Source organism: Entamoeba invadens (genome assembly GCF_000330505.1).
Source record: "Entamoeba invadens IP1 unplaced genomic scaffold scaff_1105074725341, whole genome shotgun sequence".
Taxonomy (NCBI): domain Eukaryota; phylum Evosea; order Mastigamoebida; family Endamoebidae; genus Entamoeba; species Entamoeba invadens.
The window spans coordinates 53,031-76,960 of NW_004191634.1; the positions used below are offsets into that span (position 1 = coordinate 53,031).

Below are 23,930 nucleotides of genomic sequence, written 5' to 3' on the forward strand. Positions count from 1 at the left end.
TGGGTATTACACTATCAATTACAACGAGTGTGAAAAGTGTAACAACAACTGCACAACATGCACACAATACGAAAAATGCATTTCTTGTGTTAAAAACAAAATTTTATTTGAAAGTGGACTTTGTCTAGATATTTCATATGTATCACATTGTATTGAAATTTCAAATTCGAAGTGTTCTAAATGCACAATTTGGCACTCCAGAAATGATAATGGAACTTTGTGTGACGAGCATGTGGTTTGGTGGGTGCTTTTTATTATTATTTTATTTGCCATTTTTGTGATAATAATATTTATATTGTCGTTTGTATTAACTATAAAACACATTGACAACAAAATGCATCAAAAAGAAATTGCGAAGACAACAACACTCTTTAAAATAAGTCACTCAAACATCACTTTTATTCAACTTGGTGATGACGTTGTTGTTAATAGAACCGAACTTAATTTTGGTGATCAAATTGATGTCGACACACAACAGCGAGAACTTCTGTGTGTTGGGAACACCTCAAAGCACAACATGAAAATTCAAATCACAACAAAAAGTGCGACAATTAAAAAATACGAATTTGACTCAAATCCAAAGATAATTGTTTTACCAAGTGGCGAAGCTTGTGAGTTTGAGATATTATTAACATTAAATTGCACTACTAATATTAACCAAAGTATTATGTTAGTCACAAACTTATTTACAAAAAGAAATGATGTCATTAAAAAATTAACAATTACAGCAACTTCAAAATTGACGACACGACTCGATCCGGACGAGTTACAAGAAGACAACATACTTGGTGAAGGATCTTTTGGAATTGTTTACAAAGGGAAATACAGGAATAATGATGTCGTTATCAAAAAGATGAAACTGTGTAATAATAATGACATTATTGACGATTTTACAAAAGAAGTTGCAATGTTGGACAAATTTCGAAGTGAGTTTATCGTCCATTTCTATGGTGCCGTATTTATACCAAATAAAATTTGTATGGTCACTGAATTAGCAAAATTTGGAAGCTTACAAGACTTGATGAACAATAAAAATAGTGAAGAAATTGATATGAAATTGAGAGTAAAATTTATAATAGATGCAGCAAGAGGAATACAATATTTACACTCAAATGATATTTTACACAGAGATATCAAGCCAGACAATGTCTTAGTGTTCTCACTTGATTTAAACAACAAAGTGAATGCTAAGTTGACTGATTTTGGAGCAAGTCGAAATGTCAACATGTTGATGACTAACATGACATTCACTAAAGGAGTTGGAACACCTAAATATATGGCACCTGAAATCTTGAACAAAGAGCATTACAAAAAACCAGCAGATGTCTATTCGTTTGCTATTACAACGCTTGAATGCTTTTTGTGGGGTGAGGCGTTCCCAAAAAGTACTTACATATTTCCATGGACTATTGCAGATGATGTAGCTTCTGGAAAAAGACCAATAACCATTAAAACGCTTGATGAGAAGTACAGAAATGTTATCGAAAAGTGTTGGAAACAAAATACTCAAGAGAGATGTACTATTATTGAAATCATTGATGAACTTAAAACAATAATTTAATATTTGGTTTTAATATATTTATAAATTCCATATCACTTACAGTGAAAAGGGTTTATTTGTCGTAAATCCAGCAGTAAAATGTATTTTTTGTAGTTAATAAGTAAATTATGTAAAGAGTTCTTTATAATAATGGGTGGCCGGATATTTGATTCCGGACAATTGATTCCTTTGTGTTTTATTTGGTTATTAACAATGCTACAAATTGGGTTTTTATTTTTATATTAGTGTTTTTGATGGACATTTGATTCCCGAATAATAATATCAAAATGAAATAACGAATTGTTATTAAGTTAATTTTCATATAAATAATCGGGTTTGATTAACAATTTTGTTTTCTATGGACAATTAATTCCACGTGGATAATAATCATGTTATTGATTTAAAAAAATACAACTGATTTATAAAAATAAAATTATTACTTTTTTGGTTTGATTAATCTTTTTCTGTTTTTTCTCATAATTTCACGAACAACAACTGCTTGCTTGTATTGTTTTGATCGTTTTCTTGGTTTTTTATTTTCCTTTTCTTTTATGGCGGTTTGAGTTTTTATTTTTAATTTATCAATTCTTTCTTTTGTTTTTAAAACCAATGGTATCATTGATTCATTGCAACAATCCATGACTTCACAATTTTTAATGCCTATATTTGTAACATCTTCGATCACATGTTTTATTTTTTCATTATCAATACAAACACGATTGTCTTTTTCAACACCCAATTCCGTTGGTTGTGTAATTGGTGTTTTTATTAATTCATTAATCTTGTTTTCGTTTTGGGGAACCATTTCGAAATAAGAAGATCTCAACAAGTAATTAATGTTGCAAAGTTTCGATATAAATGGTTGAGTTGTAATTAATTTGTTGGTAAAGTTATATGTTAAATTTTCTATAAGTGTATTTCTTGATACATTTTGTGATCTTTTTCTTTTAAACACTCCATCAAGCATGTTTTTAAATTGTTCATTTTCTTTTGTTTCTATTTTAATAATTTTATCAAGCCATTCAACTTCACTTGGATGTTTGTGTTCTAATCGTTTTGCAAATACAGAGTGAAAACTTTCACATATATTGTTTGTTCTTGTTTTACAACAATATCGATTCCACATTTCTTTTGTAAAAACATTCCCAAGCCAAGTTTGTTCGTAATAGTTGTAAACTTTAAATAACTCCAAATCTGTGCAATCTTTTTTCATGTTCTCGAAAACGCCACTAACATCTTCAACTGGCAAAAAAGCCAAACACATAAAAGATTTAGCAATATTATAAAATTGTTGATCTTCTTTAAAACGGCTCGAAAGACCCAAAGTGTTGACTTTTCTCCAAAGAGATTAACACAAGTGAAAATAGCACCCCTTTGTAATACAGCCAAAGTATTCAAGTGCATTTTGAACTGCCTTTTCAAAACCAATCATTACAACAACACCATTTTTGAATAAAACATACCCATTGTTATTTTTTCAGTAATCATTAATACAATTAAACATTTTTGTATAATAATTCTGTTTTTCCAACGAGTAAAGCATGAACCAAAGTAAAATGTTCTCCATTTTTCAACATACAGTTTATAGTGTACATTTGATAAAAAATTTTGGGTGCAGTGCTAAATGTACCATCCATGAACAACAATTCAAAATGATTAATTTTGGTAACTTTATCTTTATTTACAAATACAGCAAAATCTGGATCTTCCTTAATTAAATAATCATTGTATAATGGGTGTGATTTAAAGTCACAATTGGTAAACATTTTTTGTCTTAATCTTCTAAATTCCCTTAAAGTTGTACTTTCTCTTTTACTGTACATAGAAAAATCTTTATCTTCAAGTGCTTTTGAACTTGAAACAAATCGCTTTTCAATTAGTGAAGCAGTTTCAATTAATCTTTCTTTTGCTTCGTTTTTGCTTCTGCATCGTGAGATGGGTGTGAATGTATTTGATTGTATGAAGTGAAAATGTAAGATTTGAAATTTGTAATATTATTAATTGGACCATCGAATTCAACTATTTTAATTGATACATCACAATGAATATCTTTACACTTGTAATTTAAAAAAGAACGTCCAGTTCTATGAAACACAAAATCATCAATTATTTATATTTTTCTACCTGAAATTTTTGAATTCAACAATTTTATTTTTGTAAACAACTTTAGATTAATATTTATATTTATATCATTTGTGACATTTTGTGTAAATGATGTAAGTGGAATATTAGTTAACTGAAGATGTTGCTCCGTTGATCCAATGTGTTGGTTTGGTAAATTGTAAAAATGTGGTTGATATAGATAAAGTTGCATAAATGGTAATTGTTGTTGATATTGTTGACAAATGGAATAATTGCATGGATATATTGGCATGAATGGTTGTTGAAATCCATTGCAAGGTAACATCAATAAATATATCAAATCAGTTGTATTTTTTTAAATCAATAACATGATTATTATCCACGTGGAATTAATTGTCCATAGAAAACAAAATTGTTAATCAAACCCGATTATTTATATGAAAATTAACTTAATAACAATTCGTTATTTCATTTTGATATTATTATTCGGGAATCAAATGTCCATCAAAAACACTAATATAAAAATAAAAAACCCAATTTGTAGCATTGTTAATAACCAAATAAAACACAAAGGAATCAATTGTCCGGAATCAAATATCCGGCCACCAGAAAAATGAAATATATTTTTTATGAAAATTTGTTTTAAATTCAACAAAAAATAACTTTTTCAATTATTGAAAAAATAGTACGCTTTCCCAATTATAATTTTCAACTAAACAAATATTTTGGAACATATATATGCAAACCAAAGTTGAAACAATAAATAAAACAGTTATTGAAATACCTTATGGAGTTGAGTATTTATCTGATCTAGAAGGTTAAGTATTTGATTTTCCAAATGTTGTTGTAAATAAATCGCTTCCTAATTTAGGCGGAACTTATTTCGCTATCACTTCCAAATATTTATCAATTATATGTTCTCTTATAATAGGGATGTTAGAGTCTAAAATAAAACAACATAAATGCTTATTATTAGTAAAAGAAAATTCTAATGATAAAAAACAATTATTGATTATTTATATTGTAATCCAAAACCGAAAACATTAGTTACATATGATTTTTTAGTAAATTAATGGATGTAATCATAAACAAAGATATGTTTAGAATAATTGTAGATAAGTTTTAATTTATATTATCTGATTCTTCTTTTAAATTAAACATTTTGACAAAATTTTAAAATAGATTGACTGAATGCAAAAATGTAACTTATTTATCTGCAACACCTATTTTTGATAAATTTATTAAACTATTGCCTCAACTATCTAAATTTCCAAATTTTGAATTTAAATGGTTAAACAATACACAAAAAACTGTTTATCTTTCCGAAACTAACACACCCACTTTTGCTTCGACGGGTAAAGATTATCAAATCTAAAGAAACTTGTAATCCAATATTATAAATGATTAATTATTTGAAAACATGTAAATCTGGTTTTTATGAAAAAAGTAACAATAATATTGAAGCCAAAGAAATAGAAATATTTATAAATTAGATTGGTTCTATACTTAAGATGTGTTATAGATATGGTTTAAATGAGAACGAGGTCAATATATTGATTAGAAATAATATTAAAAATGCCAATAAAATTAACAATTTTAAAAAGAAATACATTACAAAATATCAAATTGGTGGCTTACAATATAATAATAATTAATGCAGTTAAGAAGAAACAGTTGACATATTTAATAGAGTTATTAATACTAATATTCCGACATCGTCTTGCAATATAATAAACCATTTACTTTTTGTACTAGAGCTTATTCTGCTGGGTGTCATTTTTTAGTACTTGTGCTAAAATATTTGTGATTAACAATATTAAGAATAATGTTATATTTGATATTTTTACTAGATTGTTGCAAATTATTGTAAGACAACTTTTAGATTGTAATCATTTTAAATATAATTTAACATTTATATAAACAACATCTTCATCAAAAAAAAATAAAAATAATTTAGATAATTATTTGATTAAAGCTAAGAAGTTAATTGAAAATTATAATAGATAAGATTTAGAACTTAAACAAAATATTTATAAATACAGTATGGTGAAAAAGTCACACCAGGGGAGAAAGTCACACCACATTATTTCACATGAAAATTGTTTATTTTTTCGGGAATTTTTTAATGGATTTTTACTTTGAATTTTTCTTCCCGAAAATTGACTTGAATTATATACTGAAAAAAATGTGGTGTGACTTTTTCCCCATACTGTAATTATGAAAAATATAAAAAACAATCAATCAAATAGTTTTTCAAACTTAAATTATACTGAATTAATGTTTAAATACTATATTTATTTAGATAATGAAATTTTCAAGTTAAATAATTTAGCTATTTGTTATTATATAATAAATAAAGAAATGTTAGGAGAAATGTATAATTTAAAAACACAGTTGATGATAATATTGAAAATATTGTTGAGAATTACGAAGTAATCAATTCAACCCTTATAAACACGTGTGTAACTTATGTAACTTATGCGAAATTATACACCAAATTAATAAAAGATCCCGACACTAATGAATTTGATTTGAAAATTATTAATAACACTTATCTGTCTATAAAACGGTATTATGATGAATTAGGAGAAGATAAAATGTGAGCTTTAAATAATAGATAGTGAAAAAAACTGCTTTTGATAATTTAATGGTTATTTTAATTAAAATGTTGTACAGGGGTGAAATTAAACTTGTAAAAAAATGAAAGTGAAATGTAAAAACATAGGTTTAAAAGATAATAATAGCATTTTTACACCAAAACGGCATTTTTCACAAATATCAAAAATGACAATAGAATCGTGGAATGATTTGAATTGATATTTATAAGAAAACCAAAAAATTAACCATTTTCAAATTAACCCTTTCGGTACCAGAGATTTCCAAAAATGTAAATTATTTATATCTTATTCATTTTGAGTGTATATTAGAAAAAAATAATACAAAAAAACACTTTAAACTTTTTACAACCATGGGGATACCAGGAAACAAAATTAATAGTATAAAATAATTTAATTTACTATAAATTTATAGTTTATTTTAACCTAAAATCGTATTTTTGTTGAAAAAAATGTTCACTTTTTCTGTGCAGAAAAATTGAGACTTTTCCTGAATTATTTTCAACTCAGAAATTTTTTGTTTTTATATTAAAAATTTGTGTATAATATAATAAACTATACATTATAAGTCTTTTTAAAAACAGGGTTTTAAAATAAAAAACGTATCAAATAAAATTCTGATTAAAATTCTTTCATTAAAAAACAAGGGATATGTCATACTTTGAAAATCCCAAAAGTAATTATTTTAATTTGGTTTATATTGTAAATGTTTTGATGTTTTGTAACTAAAGTGTAAAAAAGTTGTTTTTTTATTGAATTTTAATATATGTAACAATCAATCAAATATTATGATATTAATTGTGCAACCACACTGATGGTTAGCGTTCTCACTTTATAATAATTTGTTGATAATCATATGTATACGAGATATATATACTAATTTTTTTTTCTTAACTATCGTTTAAAAAAATCGTTTTCATTACACAAAATAAATTAAATGTATATGAATAACATTACTACCTTTTTCACATTTTAAAGAAAGAACCTTTATATACATTACTCTAAATTATTATAAAATATATTTTATAACTAATATGAATGACACAAATGTGTTAGACTTTTATCTATTATAACATAAAAAAATAAAACGTGCAAACTTTATATATTATAAATGTTACATCAAACCAGAACTGAAAACTATTATATTAAAACTAAATACTGTTTAATTTAGAATAACTTTTAGTTTACAAATTTAAGTTTATATTGATCTGTATGCGTGTTATAACAAGTATATTTCTGGTATTGGAAGGGTTAAACACACTATAAAAACTTTATAAACTTTGGATAATAACATTCACACTGTTTTCAGTAAAAACAAATTATACTGATAAATGATTTTAAACACCTAAAATGATAAGTTTTTATGATATGATATCATTATTAAAAAACTAAAAAATTTCCAAGCACTTATTGTACTTATTTGTTTTTACAATTGAAATTTGTAAATTCTCAAGACGGTAAAATACCAAAAAATTCATCTCAAAGGCTGATTTTTTGGAGTTCAAAAAACGATAGTGAGTGATAACGAGAAATATGGCGTTATTCCATCTAAAGTAGGCAGAAAATTATGTTAACAAAAATGGAAGTATTGGTAATCGCAAACAAAATCAGAGAAAAACAAAATAGACAAACCCCCCATAACACTAACTACACTTGTGGATTTGGTGGAAACCACAATTGAAAAAAGTTTGTGTAAACAAACAATATTAAATCATTTATCTGAATAAAAATTATCAACAAAACACATTCAACCACAAGAACATGAACGAGCTCAGTTAAACAAAGACTTGCTTTTAGGATACGAAGAGCGTTCTCATCAATTATTCAACAATTCCATTCAGTATGCTGCTTCTATTTGTGTGCATTTAAATGGAGTGATTCCATTTTTAATACTAAATATTGATAAGAGCGGGTTTATACCCTACGCTGACAAAAAAGTGAGCATAGTTTGATAGATGCAAATTTATCTTTTAGAAGTTACTATCAAGTTGATAGATCAGTCAGACGGGTCACGTTATTTGCGGGCATATATGGAGATGGCACCACTTTGAAACCGTTAATAGTTGTATCTCGAAAAACAATTGAAGATGTATCAAACTATATCGTTATTGTATATTAGGAAAATAGATTTTTTGATCACAAAATATATAAATTATGGCAAAATATGTCTTGGGACCTGATTTGGAAAATAGAAGAAAATTATATAAAAACGAATGGGCAGTCATTATTCAAGATAATTATTGCGCATATTTACAAAAAGAGTGTCACGAATGGTTAATGAAAAATAAGATTGGTGAACTACATTTGTGTCCTTATAGTAGCCATCTTAGTCAAACACTTGATGTTGTTATTTTGGAGCACATAAGGTTTGTTTTTAAGGGTTTCTTGAGGATAAGGTGTATCCTCAGGATCAAAGCTATCCTCATTAAAAAATATTTTTCTGAGGATACAAAAAACAAATCCATAAGGTTCATTTCCCCATAAAGCTCACTCTCATAATTTAAGTTATAATTTACACTTAATATTTCGAGTCAAAGTTCGATTTTTAAATGATGGTAATAATTTGTCATAAATGCCAAAAGATTAAAAACAATCAAAAAATCTCCACAATAATCAGTAAACAAAAACAATAATTATAACTCGCTTACTTGAGACGGGAAATAATAAAGTGTGAATTATACTTGTTCACATTATGATTATAAACTTATTGATATTATTTACGAATCCGTTTTAATAACAAAACGATTGAAATTTACGTTTAAATTGATAATTGTTTTTAATCAAAATGAAAATTGAAAAAGTCGAAAACACTGATTTTATAAAAATGTAATTATAATAACAAATTTATAAATAATTTTGTAATTTATGCAATTATTCAAATTTATTGTAATAACAAAGTTAATCATATTGTGTATATTTTAAAAAGAATGTTTCATTTTGATATTAACTTATGTTTTAAACAGATTTACAGTTCTGAGGATGGCAATTATTTTCTGAGGATGACAGAAATAGAAAGTTTACACTTTTACATCTATCTGAAATGTATATTGAGTAAGTTACTATTTTTGAATATGGGAACACGTCATTTCACTTTTTAGATGTTTAAGTCTGTGTTGATAATGTCTGTTTGTTACACGACTTACCATCCTCAGAGATATTTATAGCACTGTCATTATTGATTTAAAATAAATAATAAAATTAAAGAATTTTTATAAAGAGAGTTTTAATAATTGATTATATCAAAAATCGTCAAAACACAACAAAAACGCCAAATAATATATAAAATTGATTAATAAATTGAACACATTTCTATTGAGAATTAATATTGTATAAAATATTAATATAAACATATATTTCTTGTGTGTGTATGTTTTTAAAAATAAATAAATTTGTTTATAACAAAAACAATAATTTTTCAAATTTGTTTATTTATCAATCGTTGTTTTATCGATATCCAAAACATCGCGTTTTGAATTTGCGCAAATACATAAATTGTCATCGCACAAAGTATTAATTATCAGAACGTTATTTGCTATCAATTTTTATTGTTTGAAATATCATGAATTGATTTATAATAAATTGTATTTTTTGTAAAAAAGATTAAAAATTGTTCTATTAATTTGTTTTGTGATTTTGATTAAAAAATCGACTTTTTCGATAAATTAAATTAATTTTTATTGTTTTCATATTAACCAAGGTTAGTCAAGTGGTAAATCAGAAAATAGAAGTAGATTATTTTTTTGTAAAAATCAACTGAAAGAATCATCTTTCAAAAAATCCATAAATAGCATTTTAAAGAAAATCACGTGTTTCAAAATATACCTTATTGATCTTAGGCAAAAAAATCTAAATTGAAAGAAATTATGTTTAAGATATTTACCATCCTCAGAAAAATTAACAATCCTCATGAATCCCTTTATTTATTTAAAGTCAATTATTAAATACTATTTGATCTGTTTTTTGAAATAAAACTATTATTGTTTTTATTGTTTTTAATACTTTTAATACTTTTATAGTCTTTCCATAATAATTAAACTATCTTATAAGTATTATTAATGCAAAAAATTGCCATTGACGACTATGAAACGGCAAATAAGATTTGAACCCAAACCATTTACGTCATTTGTTTTTACCATTAGTTATTATAAAATATACCATTTTTGTTATTAATAAAATTGTTTAATTTATAATAAAATTACAATTATTTATTTTTTAATTGTTTCATGTGTTTTAAATAAAATATTTTATAGTTATAAAAGCTTAATATTCATTTTAATTATTTAACACAACCTTTGTTAAAAACACAAACAAATTTGTTGTGTTTAAAAAAATAAATTAAAATAAATTATATATTAATTAAGAAATTTGATTGAAAATAAAAATAATTCAGTCGACAGAAAATAATACAAATAATTAATTTAACTTAAAGCAATTAACAATATTTGTTATAAATTATTAACAACCAAATACCTAAAAATTGATTTAATTGGCATCTTTTCTGTTTTTTTCTCATTGTTTGTTTTTTGGTTTTTATTATGGCTTCTTGTTTTTCTTATTAAGATAAGTGATTCATCAACTTATTTCGAAGTTTTTCTTTGTTTTTTTCCAGCACAAATAAGTATTTTGGGATCTCTTATTTATTCTTTATCATAACATTTTTTATCTTCTCTCAATTGATCAACTTCATTGAAAAAATTTACTTCTTTTTGAAAAATGGTTTTTCTACGAAGATTGTAAGTAAGTTCAAACAACTTATTTTTAATATCTTCCTCATTAAGTGCTCCTTTTTCTACAACTATTTTAATTTAATATTTACAATGAAGCCCATTGTTTATAACAGTAGTATCAGCAAAGTCGTTTTCGGTGAAAAGAGGATAATTACAAGGACCTGTAACATTCTGCCTTCTATTACCTCTGATATCAACAAAATAACCACTTGGACAAGTCACATCTTGATAATTTCCACCACTATGTTTTCTAAAAAACATCATGTGACAACAAGGAATTCCACTTTTTAAATATGTAAAACAGTCACACTTACATGCATTACCAACTCCACATTTGCTCATACATACAAATATGTCAAAATTATCCAACAATGTTAATAGTGTTTCTGCAGACAATTTCAACATCTAATCACTTGATATCAACATTTTAAATGCATTCATTTGTTCTTCTGACCACACTTGATTATTCGCTTGAAGTTGGTGTGTGTATAACACAAATGATTTTGTTGCATCTATAAGTGTAGTAACTTTCCCATGTATTGGTGCTTTTGCATGACTAAAAAAGCTTCAGCAAGATTAGAAGTGGGGTAAATATTTTTGCAGCATTGAGAAGGTAAGTAAGTATTTTTAATATCAAATAAAGTCCTCAGTACATTAAATTTATTCGAACGATGTTTTACATTTTCTTGTGGAAAAAGTTGAATTGAAAAAGCAATTGAGAAAAAACAGAATAACATTCTTGATTTTCATTTGGTTCGATTATTGGATGCTTTTCTTCCTTTTTTCAAAAGTCATTAACAACATCATTTTTGCCAAGAATAAAGCCTCAGATTTTTCCAAATCAACACAATCAACAAACATCCGATCAAAAAGACTAACAATCTCGTCGTCTTGAGTGAAGTGCTTTTCCAAATTTCGGTGGATATGAAGCCAACAATGTCTGATTTTTGTTTCTTGTCCAAATACGGAGTATATCGCTGCTGATTGAGCTTCTGAACGGTCACATGAAAAACCAATTGGGATTTTCTTTACAAAATCCAAGTTTTTCTTGAGTTCTCGGAAAAACTTTTCAAAAGTCAGTTTAGAAGCGTCTCTCAAAAACCAAAAACCAAAATTTTTGTGTTGTTATTCTTTTTGAAAACAACAGCAAATAAAGGGTTAGAAAATTTATTGGTACAATGGGTGTAATCAACAACCAAACAGGAATTGTCATATTCGTTCATTGTAACAATATTTAAACAATAACAGCTAGTAAAACGTCTTTCATAATTAGTGAAAATTATCGTTGAAAAATCAGAAAGTGACTCAAAATATGTTTTGAGTTGATTAGATTGTTTCATTGTCTGATCTTTATAAGCTATCTTTCTTATATCATATATCGTCTGTGGTTTGTATGTTAATTCTTTTTTTAATCGAGATGTTGGTGTGCTTATACCATCAACAGCATCCTGGAATATTTGCTTTTTTATTATTTTTGGAATTAAATCATGAACTCCCTTTTTATTGACATTCTCGGGATGATTATTATGGAAAGGATCATAATATATAAATAGACATTCGTTGCAAACAAAAATTGTCATATTTTTTCATTGTAACAAGTATTTTATGTATATTTTAGACTTCAAATAAATATTATCAGTCACTTGAAAATTCCACTTAAAATATCAACAGAATATTTGTTTTATTATTTTAAGTGTTAATAATAATAATAATTTCAAAATTTCAAATATTCTAAAAGGAATAATTTGGAATGTTTTTGAAAAAGAAACAAAAAAGTATTAAAAAAATCTATTTTATTTAAACTTATTTTGTATAATAATTTGATTATAATTATTATCAATCTTTTATGTTTAAAAAAATACACCACCAAAAATATATTCAATTTAATTAAATTGACTTTTTAAGGTGTGCAAGTTAAGGTATAGTTCATTTATAATTTTCTATTAAAAAAATAGAATCATTTATTTTTTGAAATTTTGAAAAAAAAGATTAATTTTAGTTTAATTATTAATTATAATTTTGAAGTTATTACTAAACTATACTTTAACTTGCACACCTTGTGACGTTGCAACTTTTAACTTTCACCCTTTGAATACAATAATTTAAGCAACAATTTCGGGAAAGCGACCCAATGGAAATTATCGAAGATCCAGTATTAGACAACAGTACACATCGATTTGAGAAAATGAACTGTACCTATTAAACAGACTATTTGTTATTGTTTGCTATAAAATGGCACAGAGAAAAACATAATGTTTATCACATTTTTTTGTCACTTTGAATTACGCTAACACAAGAGACATCGATATTTATTCACGTTCTTGAAACAAAACTGTTTTTATATTAAAAACATAGACAAACCATTACTCAATTTTTATAATTTAATTTGCTTTTTGTAGTTTATTAATATAAGCACCAAAGGGTTGTGTGTTTTTTGAAACAATTTTGAAACAAATAACGTTTTTATAATAAAATGTTTTAGAACTAAAATTTAGTCTTGCACTCCCTTTCCCTGTAAAAAAATTTTAACTTACATACCTAAGGAAGTCACTTTAATTATAATATATTTATATAAAAAATATGATTTGATTACAAAAACAAACGGAAAACAATGTTATGATGTTAAATTCCATGATTTTGTTTCTAAAAAACAGAACTTAAAATGTCATGTATTTTGTTGTAGTGGCTTTATTGTTTGTGAATGCTTTAAGTCTAAAGTGGTGCAAATATAACGACAATATAAAATGTGTTGACGACAGTGATAATTGTGACAATTTGGCTGTTAACAACTATTTACCTTTTAAGAACCAAAGTAATTTGGTTGATTCTATTGTGTGTGAGAAAGACGTGTTTTTGTATGTTGAAGTGTCACCTGGCAATTTCACATTTGTGGAGTTCTTAAAATCAAACTCAATTTACAATTTGAAAAAAGAACGTAAAAATATTATAACAACACAAAAAATTGGAAATACAACAAAGCAATATATAGAAAGAGAGTGTCTCAGATACAAATGTGGCGGTGAACAAAAGAATGGTAATGGATGTCAGTGTTTGCAATACAATACACTCGACACTTTAAAATTAGATACAATTTGTAATCCAAACTGTAAGCAATGTGCTGTGAATGATCGAAATTACTGCACTGAATGTAAAACTGGAGGGATACTGAATGGGGGGACTTGTTTGTATTGCCAAAACTGTGCAGTTAATCAGTGTGTTAATCAATTTGATGGAGGGTGGGTGTGCAGCAGTTGCAATTCTGGTTATTTTCTCCAAAGTCTTTATTGCTTCAAATGTGCAGATAAATGTGGAGAATGTTCAGGTAGTTCCACAAGTTGCACTACGTGTGCAAGTGGGTATTATTACTCATCATTTGATTGTGTGAAATGTGAAGACAAATGTGCATCGGGACATTGCAAACCCAACCTAAAATGTGATCAATGTGTTTCACATTATTACCTTGACTCGTCAATGAGTTGTCAACAATGTTCTTCTGCATGTGGCGATTGCACAAATTATAATTATTGCACAACGTGTCCAAATACAAACCAATACATCCAAAATGGCGTTTGTAATAACTGTAACACTGGATGCACTTCTTGTTATGGAGGTTTGAATGGGCAGTGTTATGGATGTAATTATGGGTATTATCGAATAAAATCAGGAAGTTATCAATATCGTAATGTATACCAATGTGTGTCTTGTTCATATCAATGTATTCGGGGGTGTGATGGAATTAATGCCTGTTCGTGGTGCAACAATGGATTTTATGAATACGGAGGAACGTGTCACCCATGTTACTATGTAACTAATTGTGCACAGGGTTGTTTGGCATCTCAAAATTCGTGCACAAATTGCAACAGTGGATATTATGCAGAAAGTGGGACATGCCACAGTTGTACTGAAATAAACAATTGTAATACAAGTGGGTGTAGCACAACATCAAGATATTGTAACACTTGTAACAATAATTATTTTGCTGAATATGGAAAATGTTTAAGTTGCACAACTATCGAAGGCTGTACACAAAATGGATGTTTAACGATATCGAGGTATTGTAATAATTGCATAATGGGTTATTTCTTTGAGAATGGAAAGTGTTTGAATTGTACTGTAATAGCAAATTGTGATAAAAATGGATGTTCAAAAACAAATAGATATTGTAACACTTGTACAAATGGATTTGTTGCATCGAATGGTGCTTGTGTTTGCCCAACGCAGCAATACCAAAACACGTCAAATTCGTGTCGAAAGTGTTACGAAGGCACAGATAATTGCAAGAGTTGCACGAGCACTTCCACGTATCAAATTCGATGTAATGAGTGTTTTTATCCATTTGAATTGGAAGGTGGGCGGTGTGTGAGTTGCACAACTGGGATGTATTTCAACAACCAAACTAAAACATGTGTAAACAACAATGTTATGTGTGTGAACAATATCGATGCAACAACTTGTGTCAAATGCAAAGATAACGGATTTATGAGTAAACATGAGTGCATAATACCTTCCACACAATGTCTATATTATTCAATATCAAATTGCGAAAATTGCCAATATGGTATTTCTGTTGGTTCGCTTTGTGAAAACAAGATAAGTCAATGCAAGTACAACATACAACATGGATCAACAGAAACATGTTTGTATTGTGCCGACAATTGGTATGTAAACAACAACACATGTAGTGTGGCGCCAAGCAACCTAAATACAAGAAATGGGTATTTGTACCAATGTGGTGTTGACGAGTACAAAGATGGCAACAATAATTGTGAAAAGTGTGCAACTAAAAATGCAGTAAAATGCTCATTCACAACATATCAAAATCTATCAATTCACGTATATTATTGTGAAGAAAATCATTTGATAAATTATCAAAACGAAGAATGTTTTAGTGATGATAATTGCATTCAAAATGAAAGAAGTGACTGCACTCGATGTCGTGATACCAATTTGGTGATCAAATCTAATAAATGCACACAATGCACAATAATACCAAATTGCGAGTTGTACAAGAAAGACTGCACATGTTTACAATGCAAAGACAACTTTCTTCTTGTTGAAAATGAATGTATTGCAATAGAAGAGTTGCATTGTGAACACTCAAACAAATACACTTGTTTGCAATGTTTTCCACTTTATAATACAAACAACAACATCACCAACATAGAAAATGACAAGTACTGTGTTTCTTTATCTGACAACGAGACGCACATTTCACTCAATCAACAAAACATCAAAACCATTTTTGAATGCGATATAACACACTTTTTATTTGATAATTCATGTGAGTTACTGATTCAAACAAATATACAACATATTTATCATTATACAACAAATATTGATCATAAAGAAGTAATTTACAAAACAACACACAAAATATTCAACTTGGATAATAAACAAGAATCATTGAAAATAGATTTATCAAATTGCAAAATAAAAACACCAAAAGGTTGTGTTAAATGCAATGACGGATTTTACTTGGAAAATACAAAATGTGTTAATTGTAAGAACAACTGTCTGACATGTTCAAATACGACCAATTGTCTCTCCTGTGACTTTACACAAAACTTGTTGTTAATGTCTGGAAATGTGTGTCAAGATTCTAAAATATTACTTGATAAATGTTATTTTCCAATGGCTGGTAACACTGGATGTGCTATATGTCGTGATGGATATTACTATCACAACAAAGACTGTATCAAATGCGACTCGTCGTGTTCAACATGCAAAAATGCGATTTCGTGTGATGACTGTGCAGATGACTACTATTTGTATGCACCTTTAAATCCTTTGTGTCAAAGTTATGACACTTTAATTGGGTGTACCAACAAAACTAAGTATGGATGTAAAGAATGTGAAGAAGGTTATTTTCTAAATTTTCCAATTCCTCTTTGTGTGAAATGTTTGAATAATTGTACTTCCTGTGAAATACTTAAAAGTTGTATTTTATGTTCCCCAAGTTTTGTTTTAAAAAATGAAATCTGTGTGAGTTATACTGAAATTCCATATTGTGTAGAAGCTTTTAATAATTTGTGCACAAAATGTGAAGAAAAATACAAACCAAGTGATGATGGTCTTTCGTGTAAAAAAGAGCCTAATTTGGCTTTGATCATTTCACTTCCTGTCGTCTTTTTCTTACTTCTTGTGATATTTATAGCAACGACTATAGTAATCATCTTCTTCTTGTATTTGCACCTTAAAGAGAAGAAAAAGATGATCAACGTCTGCATCTTCCCAATGAAGAAGTCGAACATCCATTTCTTCAAAATCAATGAGTGGCTTGTTTCAAATAAAAAAGTGTTAGAATTTGAAAATAACGACACACAAAATGAGAGTATTCCCGTCGATAAAGAAACTCGTGAATTGTTATGTGTAGGAAATAAATCCAAAAATCGGATGAAGATTCAATTTAGTGTTATTAAAGGGTGCGACTACTACGAAATTCGCACAGAGCCAAAGCTTGTGAATTTAAAAAGTGGTGAGGCCTGTGAATTTGAAGTCTTTTTAACGCCATTGTGTTCCTGTAACATAGAAGAGAAGATTGTGTGCATTGGCTTAGACATTAAAAAAGGAGTAGAGATGACTGAACACATTCAAATCAAAGCCAAGACTGAAATGACAACTAAACTCGATTATCACGAGTTAAAAGAAATTAAGAAACTTGGCGAAGGGAGTTTTGGAATTGTCTATTTAGGCGACTTCAGAGGTGACAAAGTAGCTATTAAACGGTTAAAAGAGGGTTGTGAGACACAATCTAAAGTAAAAGAGTTTGAGAAGGAAGTTTCAATGTTAGATAAATTTAGATGTGAGTACATCGTCCACTTCTATGGCGCTGTCTTCATACCAAGTCGAATTTGTATGGTCACCGAATTTGCTCAGTTTGGGAGTTTAAATGACTTTATGAAGAAGAGGAAGGAACAAGCTCCACGAAGTGCAATTAAAGCCAAATTCATGTTAGACATGGCGAAGGGGATATCTTATTTACATCACAATGGGATTGTACATAGAGATATAAAACCAGACAATTTACTTGTGTTTTCACTTGAAATGAATGAAAAGGTCAATGCCAAAATGACAGATTTTGGAAGTGCGAGAAACATTAATATGATGATGACTAATATGACCTTTACTAAAGGTATTGGGACACCAAAATATATGTCGCCTGAAGTGTTAAATAAAGAAAAATATAAAATGCCGAGTGATATCTTTTCGTTTGCTATTACTATGTACGAAACATTTACTTGGAAAGAACCATACCCTAAAAGTGAATTCAAATTTGCATGGAGCATCGCAGACTTTGTGTCAAAAGGAAATCACCTGAAGAAAGGAATAGAAACAGATGACAAAATATATTCACTGCTCGATAAAATGTGGTGCTTTGAATTTAAAGATCGAATCAAAATTGACGAAGTCGTCGAAGAACTGGAAGATTATATGAGATTTTATGAAAATTAACAAAATATTTTTTTGTTATCTTTTTAAATTGTTGTTATGGGCAAAAAATACACAAAAGAATAAAAATTTAATTGTAATTTATAAAAATTGTAAAAAATGAAACAACATTGTAAAATGTTAATTACTTGATTTATTTTGTATTTGTTGAAGAAAATATTAAATAAAAATATACTTGTCATATTTTAAACATTATTTTTGCACAAAAATTAAAGTAATACGAGTCATAATTAATACAATTTAAAAAACAATACATATATAAAAATTAACTGAATATATTACAGAAACAATATTTTAAAAAATAAATACAACATATTAATATGAATGTAATAACAAACATATTTATAATCTGTTGAATTTAATTTATATCAATTTTATTAAAACATATTTCTTATATCTTTGAAAACAAGAAAATGTTAATGTATTTTTTGATTTGATATAAATAAAATATATTGAAACATTACATTAGTCAATAAATTTAAAACGAAAGTAATATCTTAAACGTGGCAGATAAATTACAATAAAACAAAATTATTTTTTTATTGTATATTATATACATGTATATATTTGTCATTATGTTTTTATTTTAACATTAAAAGTTTAACATCCAATTTTCTAATTTATTCTTATTGTTTATCAACAAAAATTTAAAAAATATATATAAAGTGACTTCCCAAGGTGTGCAAGTTAAGGTATAGTTCATTTATAATTTTCTATTAAAAAAATAGAATCATTAATTTTTTGAAATTTTGAAAAAAAAAGATTATTTTTAGTTTAATTATTAATTACAATTTTGAAGTTATTACTAAACTATTCTTTAACTTGCACACTTTGTGACGTTGCAATTTTTAACTTTCACACTTCGAATACAATAAATTATGCAACAATTTCGGGAAAGCGACCCAATGGAAATTATCGAAGGACCAGTTCTGGACAACAGTACACATCGATTTGTAACAATGAACTGTACCTATTAAACAGACTATTTGTTATTGTTTGCTATAAAATGGCACAGAGAAAAACATAATGTTTATCATGCCTTATCTTGCTGCTTTGAATTACGCTAACACAAGAGACATCGACATTTATTCACGTTCTTGAAACAAAACAGTTTTTATATTAAAAACATAGACAAACCATTACCCAATTTTTATAATTTAATTTGTTTTTTGTAGTTTATTAATTCAAGCATTAAAGGGTTGTGTGTTTTGTGAAACAATTTGGAAACAAATAACATTTTTAATAAAATGTTTTTGAACTAAAATTTAGTCTTGCACGCCCTTTCCCTGTATAAAAGACTAATAATTTTAACTTGCACACCTTGGGGGAGTCACTTTACTTGGACATTATTTTTAACATAAACTTCAAATGTTATAATTATTTGTTTTCAATAGAATAATTATAAACTTGATGATAACTGTTTTTCATTTAAGATTATTAGATCGTTTTTAAAATAAACATGATTAATGTTGATCAGTAAAAAAAACTTATTGAAATAGTTCTATAATATATTCCGATACATTTTTTAAACATAAATCTATTAGCACATTTAGTATATATTAACAATTGTTTAAAACATTACAATAACAAAAATATAATATTGTTATTTGAACAAGAATTTATAATTTGATATTTAATAAAAATAAACAACTACTTTGACATCAGCAACTATTACAGGCACGACAACAATCACAGAATTTACATTCAATGTATGCACAAAATTGGCAATAGTTATTGGGTTTGATGCAGTTACTTCATTTGGCGAATCATCTTTTTCAAAAACCGCAGTGCCAACAACAACTTTTAATAAGGAGGTTACTAAATTTGGAAATTTAGCTTTCAAAGGAGTTACAATTGTTACAAATATTGAAATTCCAACAGTGCCTACATTTGGAATTAATGTTTTTGACGGAATCACCACATTAAAACACACTGATTTGGCTGAAAATATAATAATTCCTGAAGGGACTTTTTCGGGATGCTCGGAGTTAAATAACGTTTCAAGAACACAGAAAGTTGCAACAGTTAGAAAAGAAGCTTTTAAAGATTGTGCTAAACTTGAGAATCTCAATTTGTATGCACCACTCACATCATTATCAGATACCTTGACAACTGTAAAGAACCTGTTCTTCCATGGAACTGCAGAACCAACAACTTCCCCGACTGAAACTGAATTGAATAGCAATTTGAATATTTGTGTCACTGAAAATTACACAGTTTTGAAGTTTGGAAAGTTGACAGTACTCAAGTCGGTATGCATCAACTTTGAGTGTGTTGATGTCTCTCTTGCAGTAAAACCATCGGGTAAAATGGCTGTCACGCCAAAGTGCAAGAACTGTGAAAACAATTTCTTGAGTGTTGATGGTGCTAACTATTACTGCGAGTATGATATGGCTGTATGTTTGGCTGCTCACGCTAATTGCAAAGTCTGTGCTGTTGATAAATGTTATCAATGTAAGGATGATAAATATTTGAAAGAAGACCTCTTTGAGTGTTTTGATACTTGTGACAATTGGTATTTCAAAGACACGACAAGTGATACAATTCACAAATGTGGTAAATGTATTACTGATTGTAAGACTTGCACTGATGCAACAAAATGCACCGAATGCACAACTGATAATCTCAAACCAGACAATACTTGCAAAGCAAAAATCCCAGAGGGTTATTACGCAAAAGATAAAGTTTGTACTGCTTGTGTTGCTAATTGTAAGACTTGCACCGAAGAAACAAAATGCACTGCTTGCAAAGACGATGCTCTAACAGTTGAAGACACCAAAAAGTGTGTGAAAGACAAATGTCCAGAAATGTATTACAAATCTGAAGCAGACAAAATGTGCAAGAAATGCACTGACAAATGCAAAGTCTGCAGCAATGCAAATGACTGCCAAGAGTGTGTTTCACCAAACATGTTAGAGGAAGGAATTATGAAATGCGTTGAAAAATGTGAAGACGGGTTCTATAAAGCAAACAACACAAATCGCGATATGTGCATGGAAAAGTGCATTATGTGTGCATCCAAAGAAAAGTGCGACAAGTGTAAAGAAAACTTCTTTTTATCTGAAGACAAATGTGTTGACATGTGTCCAGAGAAGTACTTTGAAAAAGAAGGAAAGTGTGAGAAGTGCAAAGACAAATACGAAACTCCATGCAAAGAAGGTGACAAGGACACAAACTTCACAAACAATGTGAAGTTTGTGTGAACAAAAGTGGGTCATTTGAAATTATCGTTCTTGTTTTGGTATTGATCTTGATGATCATATTCTAAAGTATTTTTTGATCGTGTTTTTATCAATTATTTAAGTATGTACAGAAACTCAAAAGGATAAATATTTTGAATCATATAATTTATTATTTTTCCATTTAAAAAATGAATCAAAAAATTTTAATTTATAAAACACTATACAGTATAACCTCCCAAGAGCGGGCGGGTGTGGTAATTTTGTTCTCTTAAAAATGGGCATTTTAACCAATCAAATTTAAAAACCCCCGCTCGATAGAGAACTCTATTTTTTGTTTTAGTTAAAAAAAGCTCATTCTTAAAAGAACCCGCTCTTCAGAGGTTTTATTGTATAAGCAATAATTATAAACTGTTTCCCAAAAGTCGATAGTACCCCCAAAATATTTTGGTCTATTTTTATCATTATGTTTTGGGGAAACTACGTAATCTATTTATATTTCAATATCAACTTTTTTCAAAAATTCAAACCATTAATTGTTGAAAATCTTAATTAAAAACACGTAAAAATAAGATACAATTTATGTAATAACACTTTTATTCTCGAGCAACTTTTTTAAAGAAGATGGCCAATGAATTTACCTTTTTCTTGAATACAAAGAGAAAATCTTTTTTCCATCGATTGCATTAAATTGTTAATTGTATCCATTGGTATCGATTCCCATTCTTTCTTCAGCACTCTAAACAAACTCTTTTTGTTTTTAAAATATTTTTTCTTTTTTCTAATTCTATTTTCAAGTATCGACCAAACGTTTTCAATTGGTGATAAATCCGGACTTGAAGGAGGCCACCCAGTCAATCTCACTTTATTGTTCTCCAAAAAATTCAATGTCGTTTTTCCTGTGGGTGGCTTGGCACCATCTTCTTGGAAATAGACTCTTTGTTTGTTGCGTTTTCGTCTAATATCATCAAACACTTTATTACTTTCAAGCATGTGTTGATAGCCAATTGCATTAAGTATGTTGTCACACAGTAACAATTGTGATTTGTAACTATTTCCGATTGCCCCAAACCATCAATGAATTGTTGTGTTTTGGAAGTGTTAAAAACATTGAATTCAAAATCTTATTATTCTTTTTAATAAGTAAAGTTTGATTTCCAATATTGAATGTATTTATTCTGTTATATCTCATTTTCATGCTTTTGTGATACCAACAGTTTCCATTATCAGAAAACAATCCAAATCTCAATCATCACTTATAATAGCCTCTTTCCGTTTTTTATATTTTTTTAGTACCGCCTTTTTGCAAAAATTTAATCTTTTATTAATGTTAACTTTTGTTGAAATGGAGATTTCTTTAGTTTGCCAAATTTAAACCCGTTTATTTTTCTGTATCTTTGAATTGTTGATTTTGATACATTTATACATTTAGCCAAATCACAACATGTTGATTCTGGATTAATAGAAGTTTTTTTGATCAAAGTTATTATTTTTTGTTGTGTCATAATTGAAGGTCTGCCTATAGTTTTTGAAATTAACTCTTCATTGTTTCAATTTTCTTTTTTTTTATAAGAAACTCTGTTTGGTGATACATGAAGTGTTTTGGTAATAAAAGAAAATGATTTCCCTTCTCTTAATAAATTAACAATGAGCTTATCTGTTTTATTGATAACAGACATGTAATCATTTTAAAGATTATAAGTTTAAATATTGCAATTAATTAATAATAATTTGTTTTCAATGTGATTTTTGTTGAAATTAAAAAAATAAGTTTTACAAAAGTCAATATTGTTTATTTATGTAAATGTTTTTTATCCCATTAAAATAGTTTGTTTTTGACAAATTTTTAATTGAATTGTTTCAAATCTAAAATAACATGAATTGGGTTTTAATGAAATGCATTTATGATATTTTTTATTTGAAACAACTCAAGATTATTTCTTTTGTAAATTTGAGCAACTTTTGTTTAAAAAATGTATTTTTATTTTTTATGTGTAAATTTGGGCCACTTTTTCCTCAAATTTTTGTTAGATCCAAAAAGAGGATAAAAGTATAGTAATATAAAACCCACATATTACCAAAAAAATAAAATAAATACACTATCGATTTTTGAATTCTAGTTTATTTGTAAATGTGTTATTTCGTGTATTTATTAATTTGAAAAACTAAAATCCCATCGAATACAGTCATGCGAAAAAGTTGTCGCGTTTGGAAAAACCTGTCTCGGGTGGTAATGAACTATTCTAGTACTATAAACAAATGATCTGAAATAGAAAATGTTATTTGGAAATGCCGAATATTTTTATTCGATTTTTGTGAAATGACCCTGCAAATAAAT

General features: G+C 27.6%; 3 protein-coding genes across 3 annotated transcripts; all 3 read left to right on the forward strand.

Moving 5' to 3' along the window:
* Positions 1-130: 130 nt before the first annotated feature.
* On the forward strand, positions 131-1,561 carry EIN_241580 (protein kinase domain containing protein; the record flags this gene model as incomplete). The annotated part of the gene is made up of 1 exon (XM_004183109.1): positions 131-1,561. A coding segment is annotated over one exon (1,431 nt), but the record flags the coding sequence as incomplete, so codon positions are not given.
* A 12,070-nt stretch (positions 1,562-13,631) lies between these two features.
* EIN_241590 (protein serine/threonine kinase, putative) lies at positions 13,632-18,416 on the forward strand (the record flags this gene model as incomplete). Its single annotated transcript, XM_004183110.1, has 1 exon — positions 13,632-18,416. The coding sequence occupies one exon, from the start codon at positions 13,632-13,634 to the stop codon at positions 18,414-18,416; it is 4,785 nt and encodes a 1,594-aa protein (XP_004183158.1).
* Positions 18,417-20,124: 1,708 nt separating this feature from the next.
* Positions 20,125-21,616, forward strand: EIN_241600 (hypothetical protein; the record flags this gene model as incomplete). Its single annotated transcript, XM_004183111.1, has 2 exons — positions 20,125-20,151; positions 20,225-21,616. 2 exons carry the CDS (start codon positions 20,125-20,127, stop codon positions 21,614-21,616), a joined length of 1,419 nt encoding a protein of 472 aa, XP_004183159.1.
* Between the last annotated feature and the right edge of the window lie 2,314 nt (positions 21,617-23,930).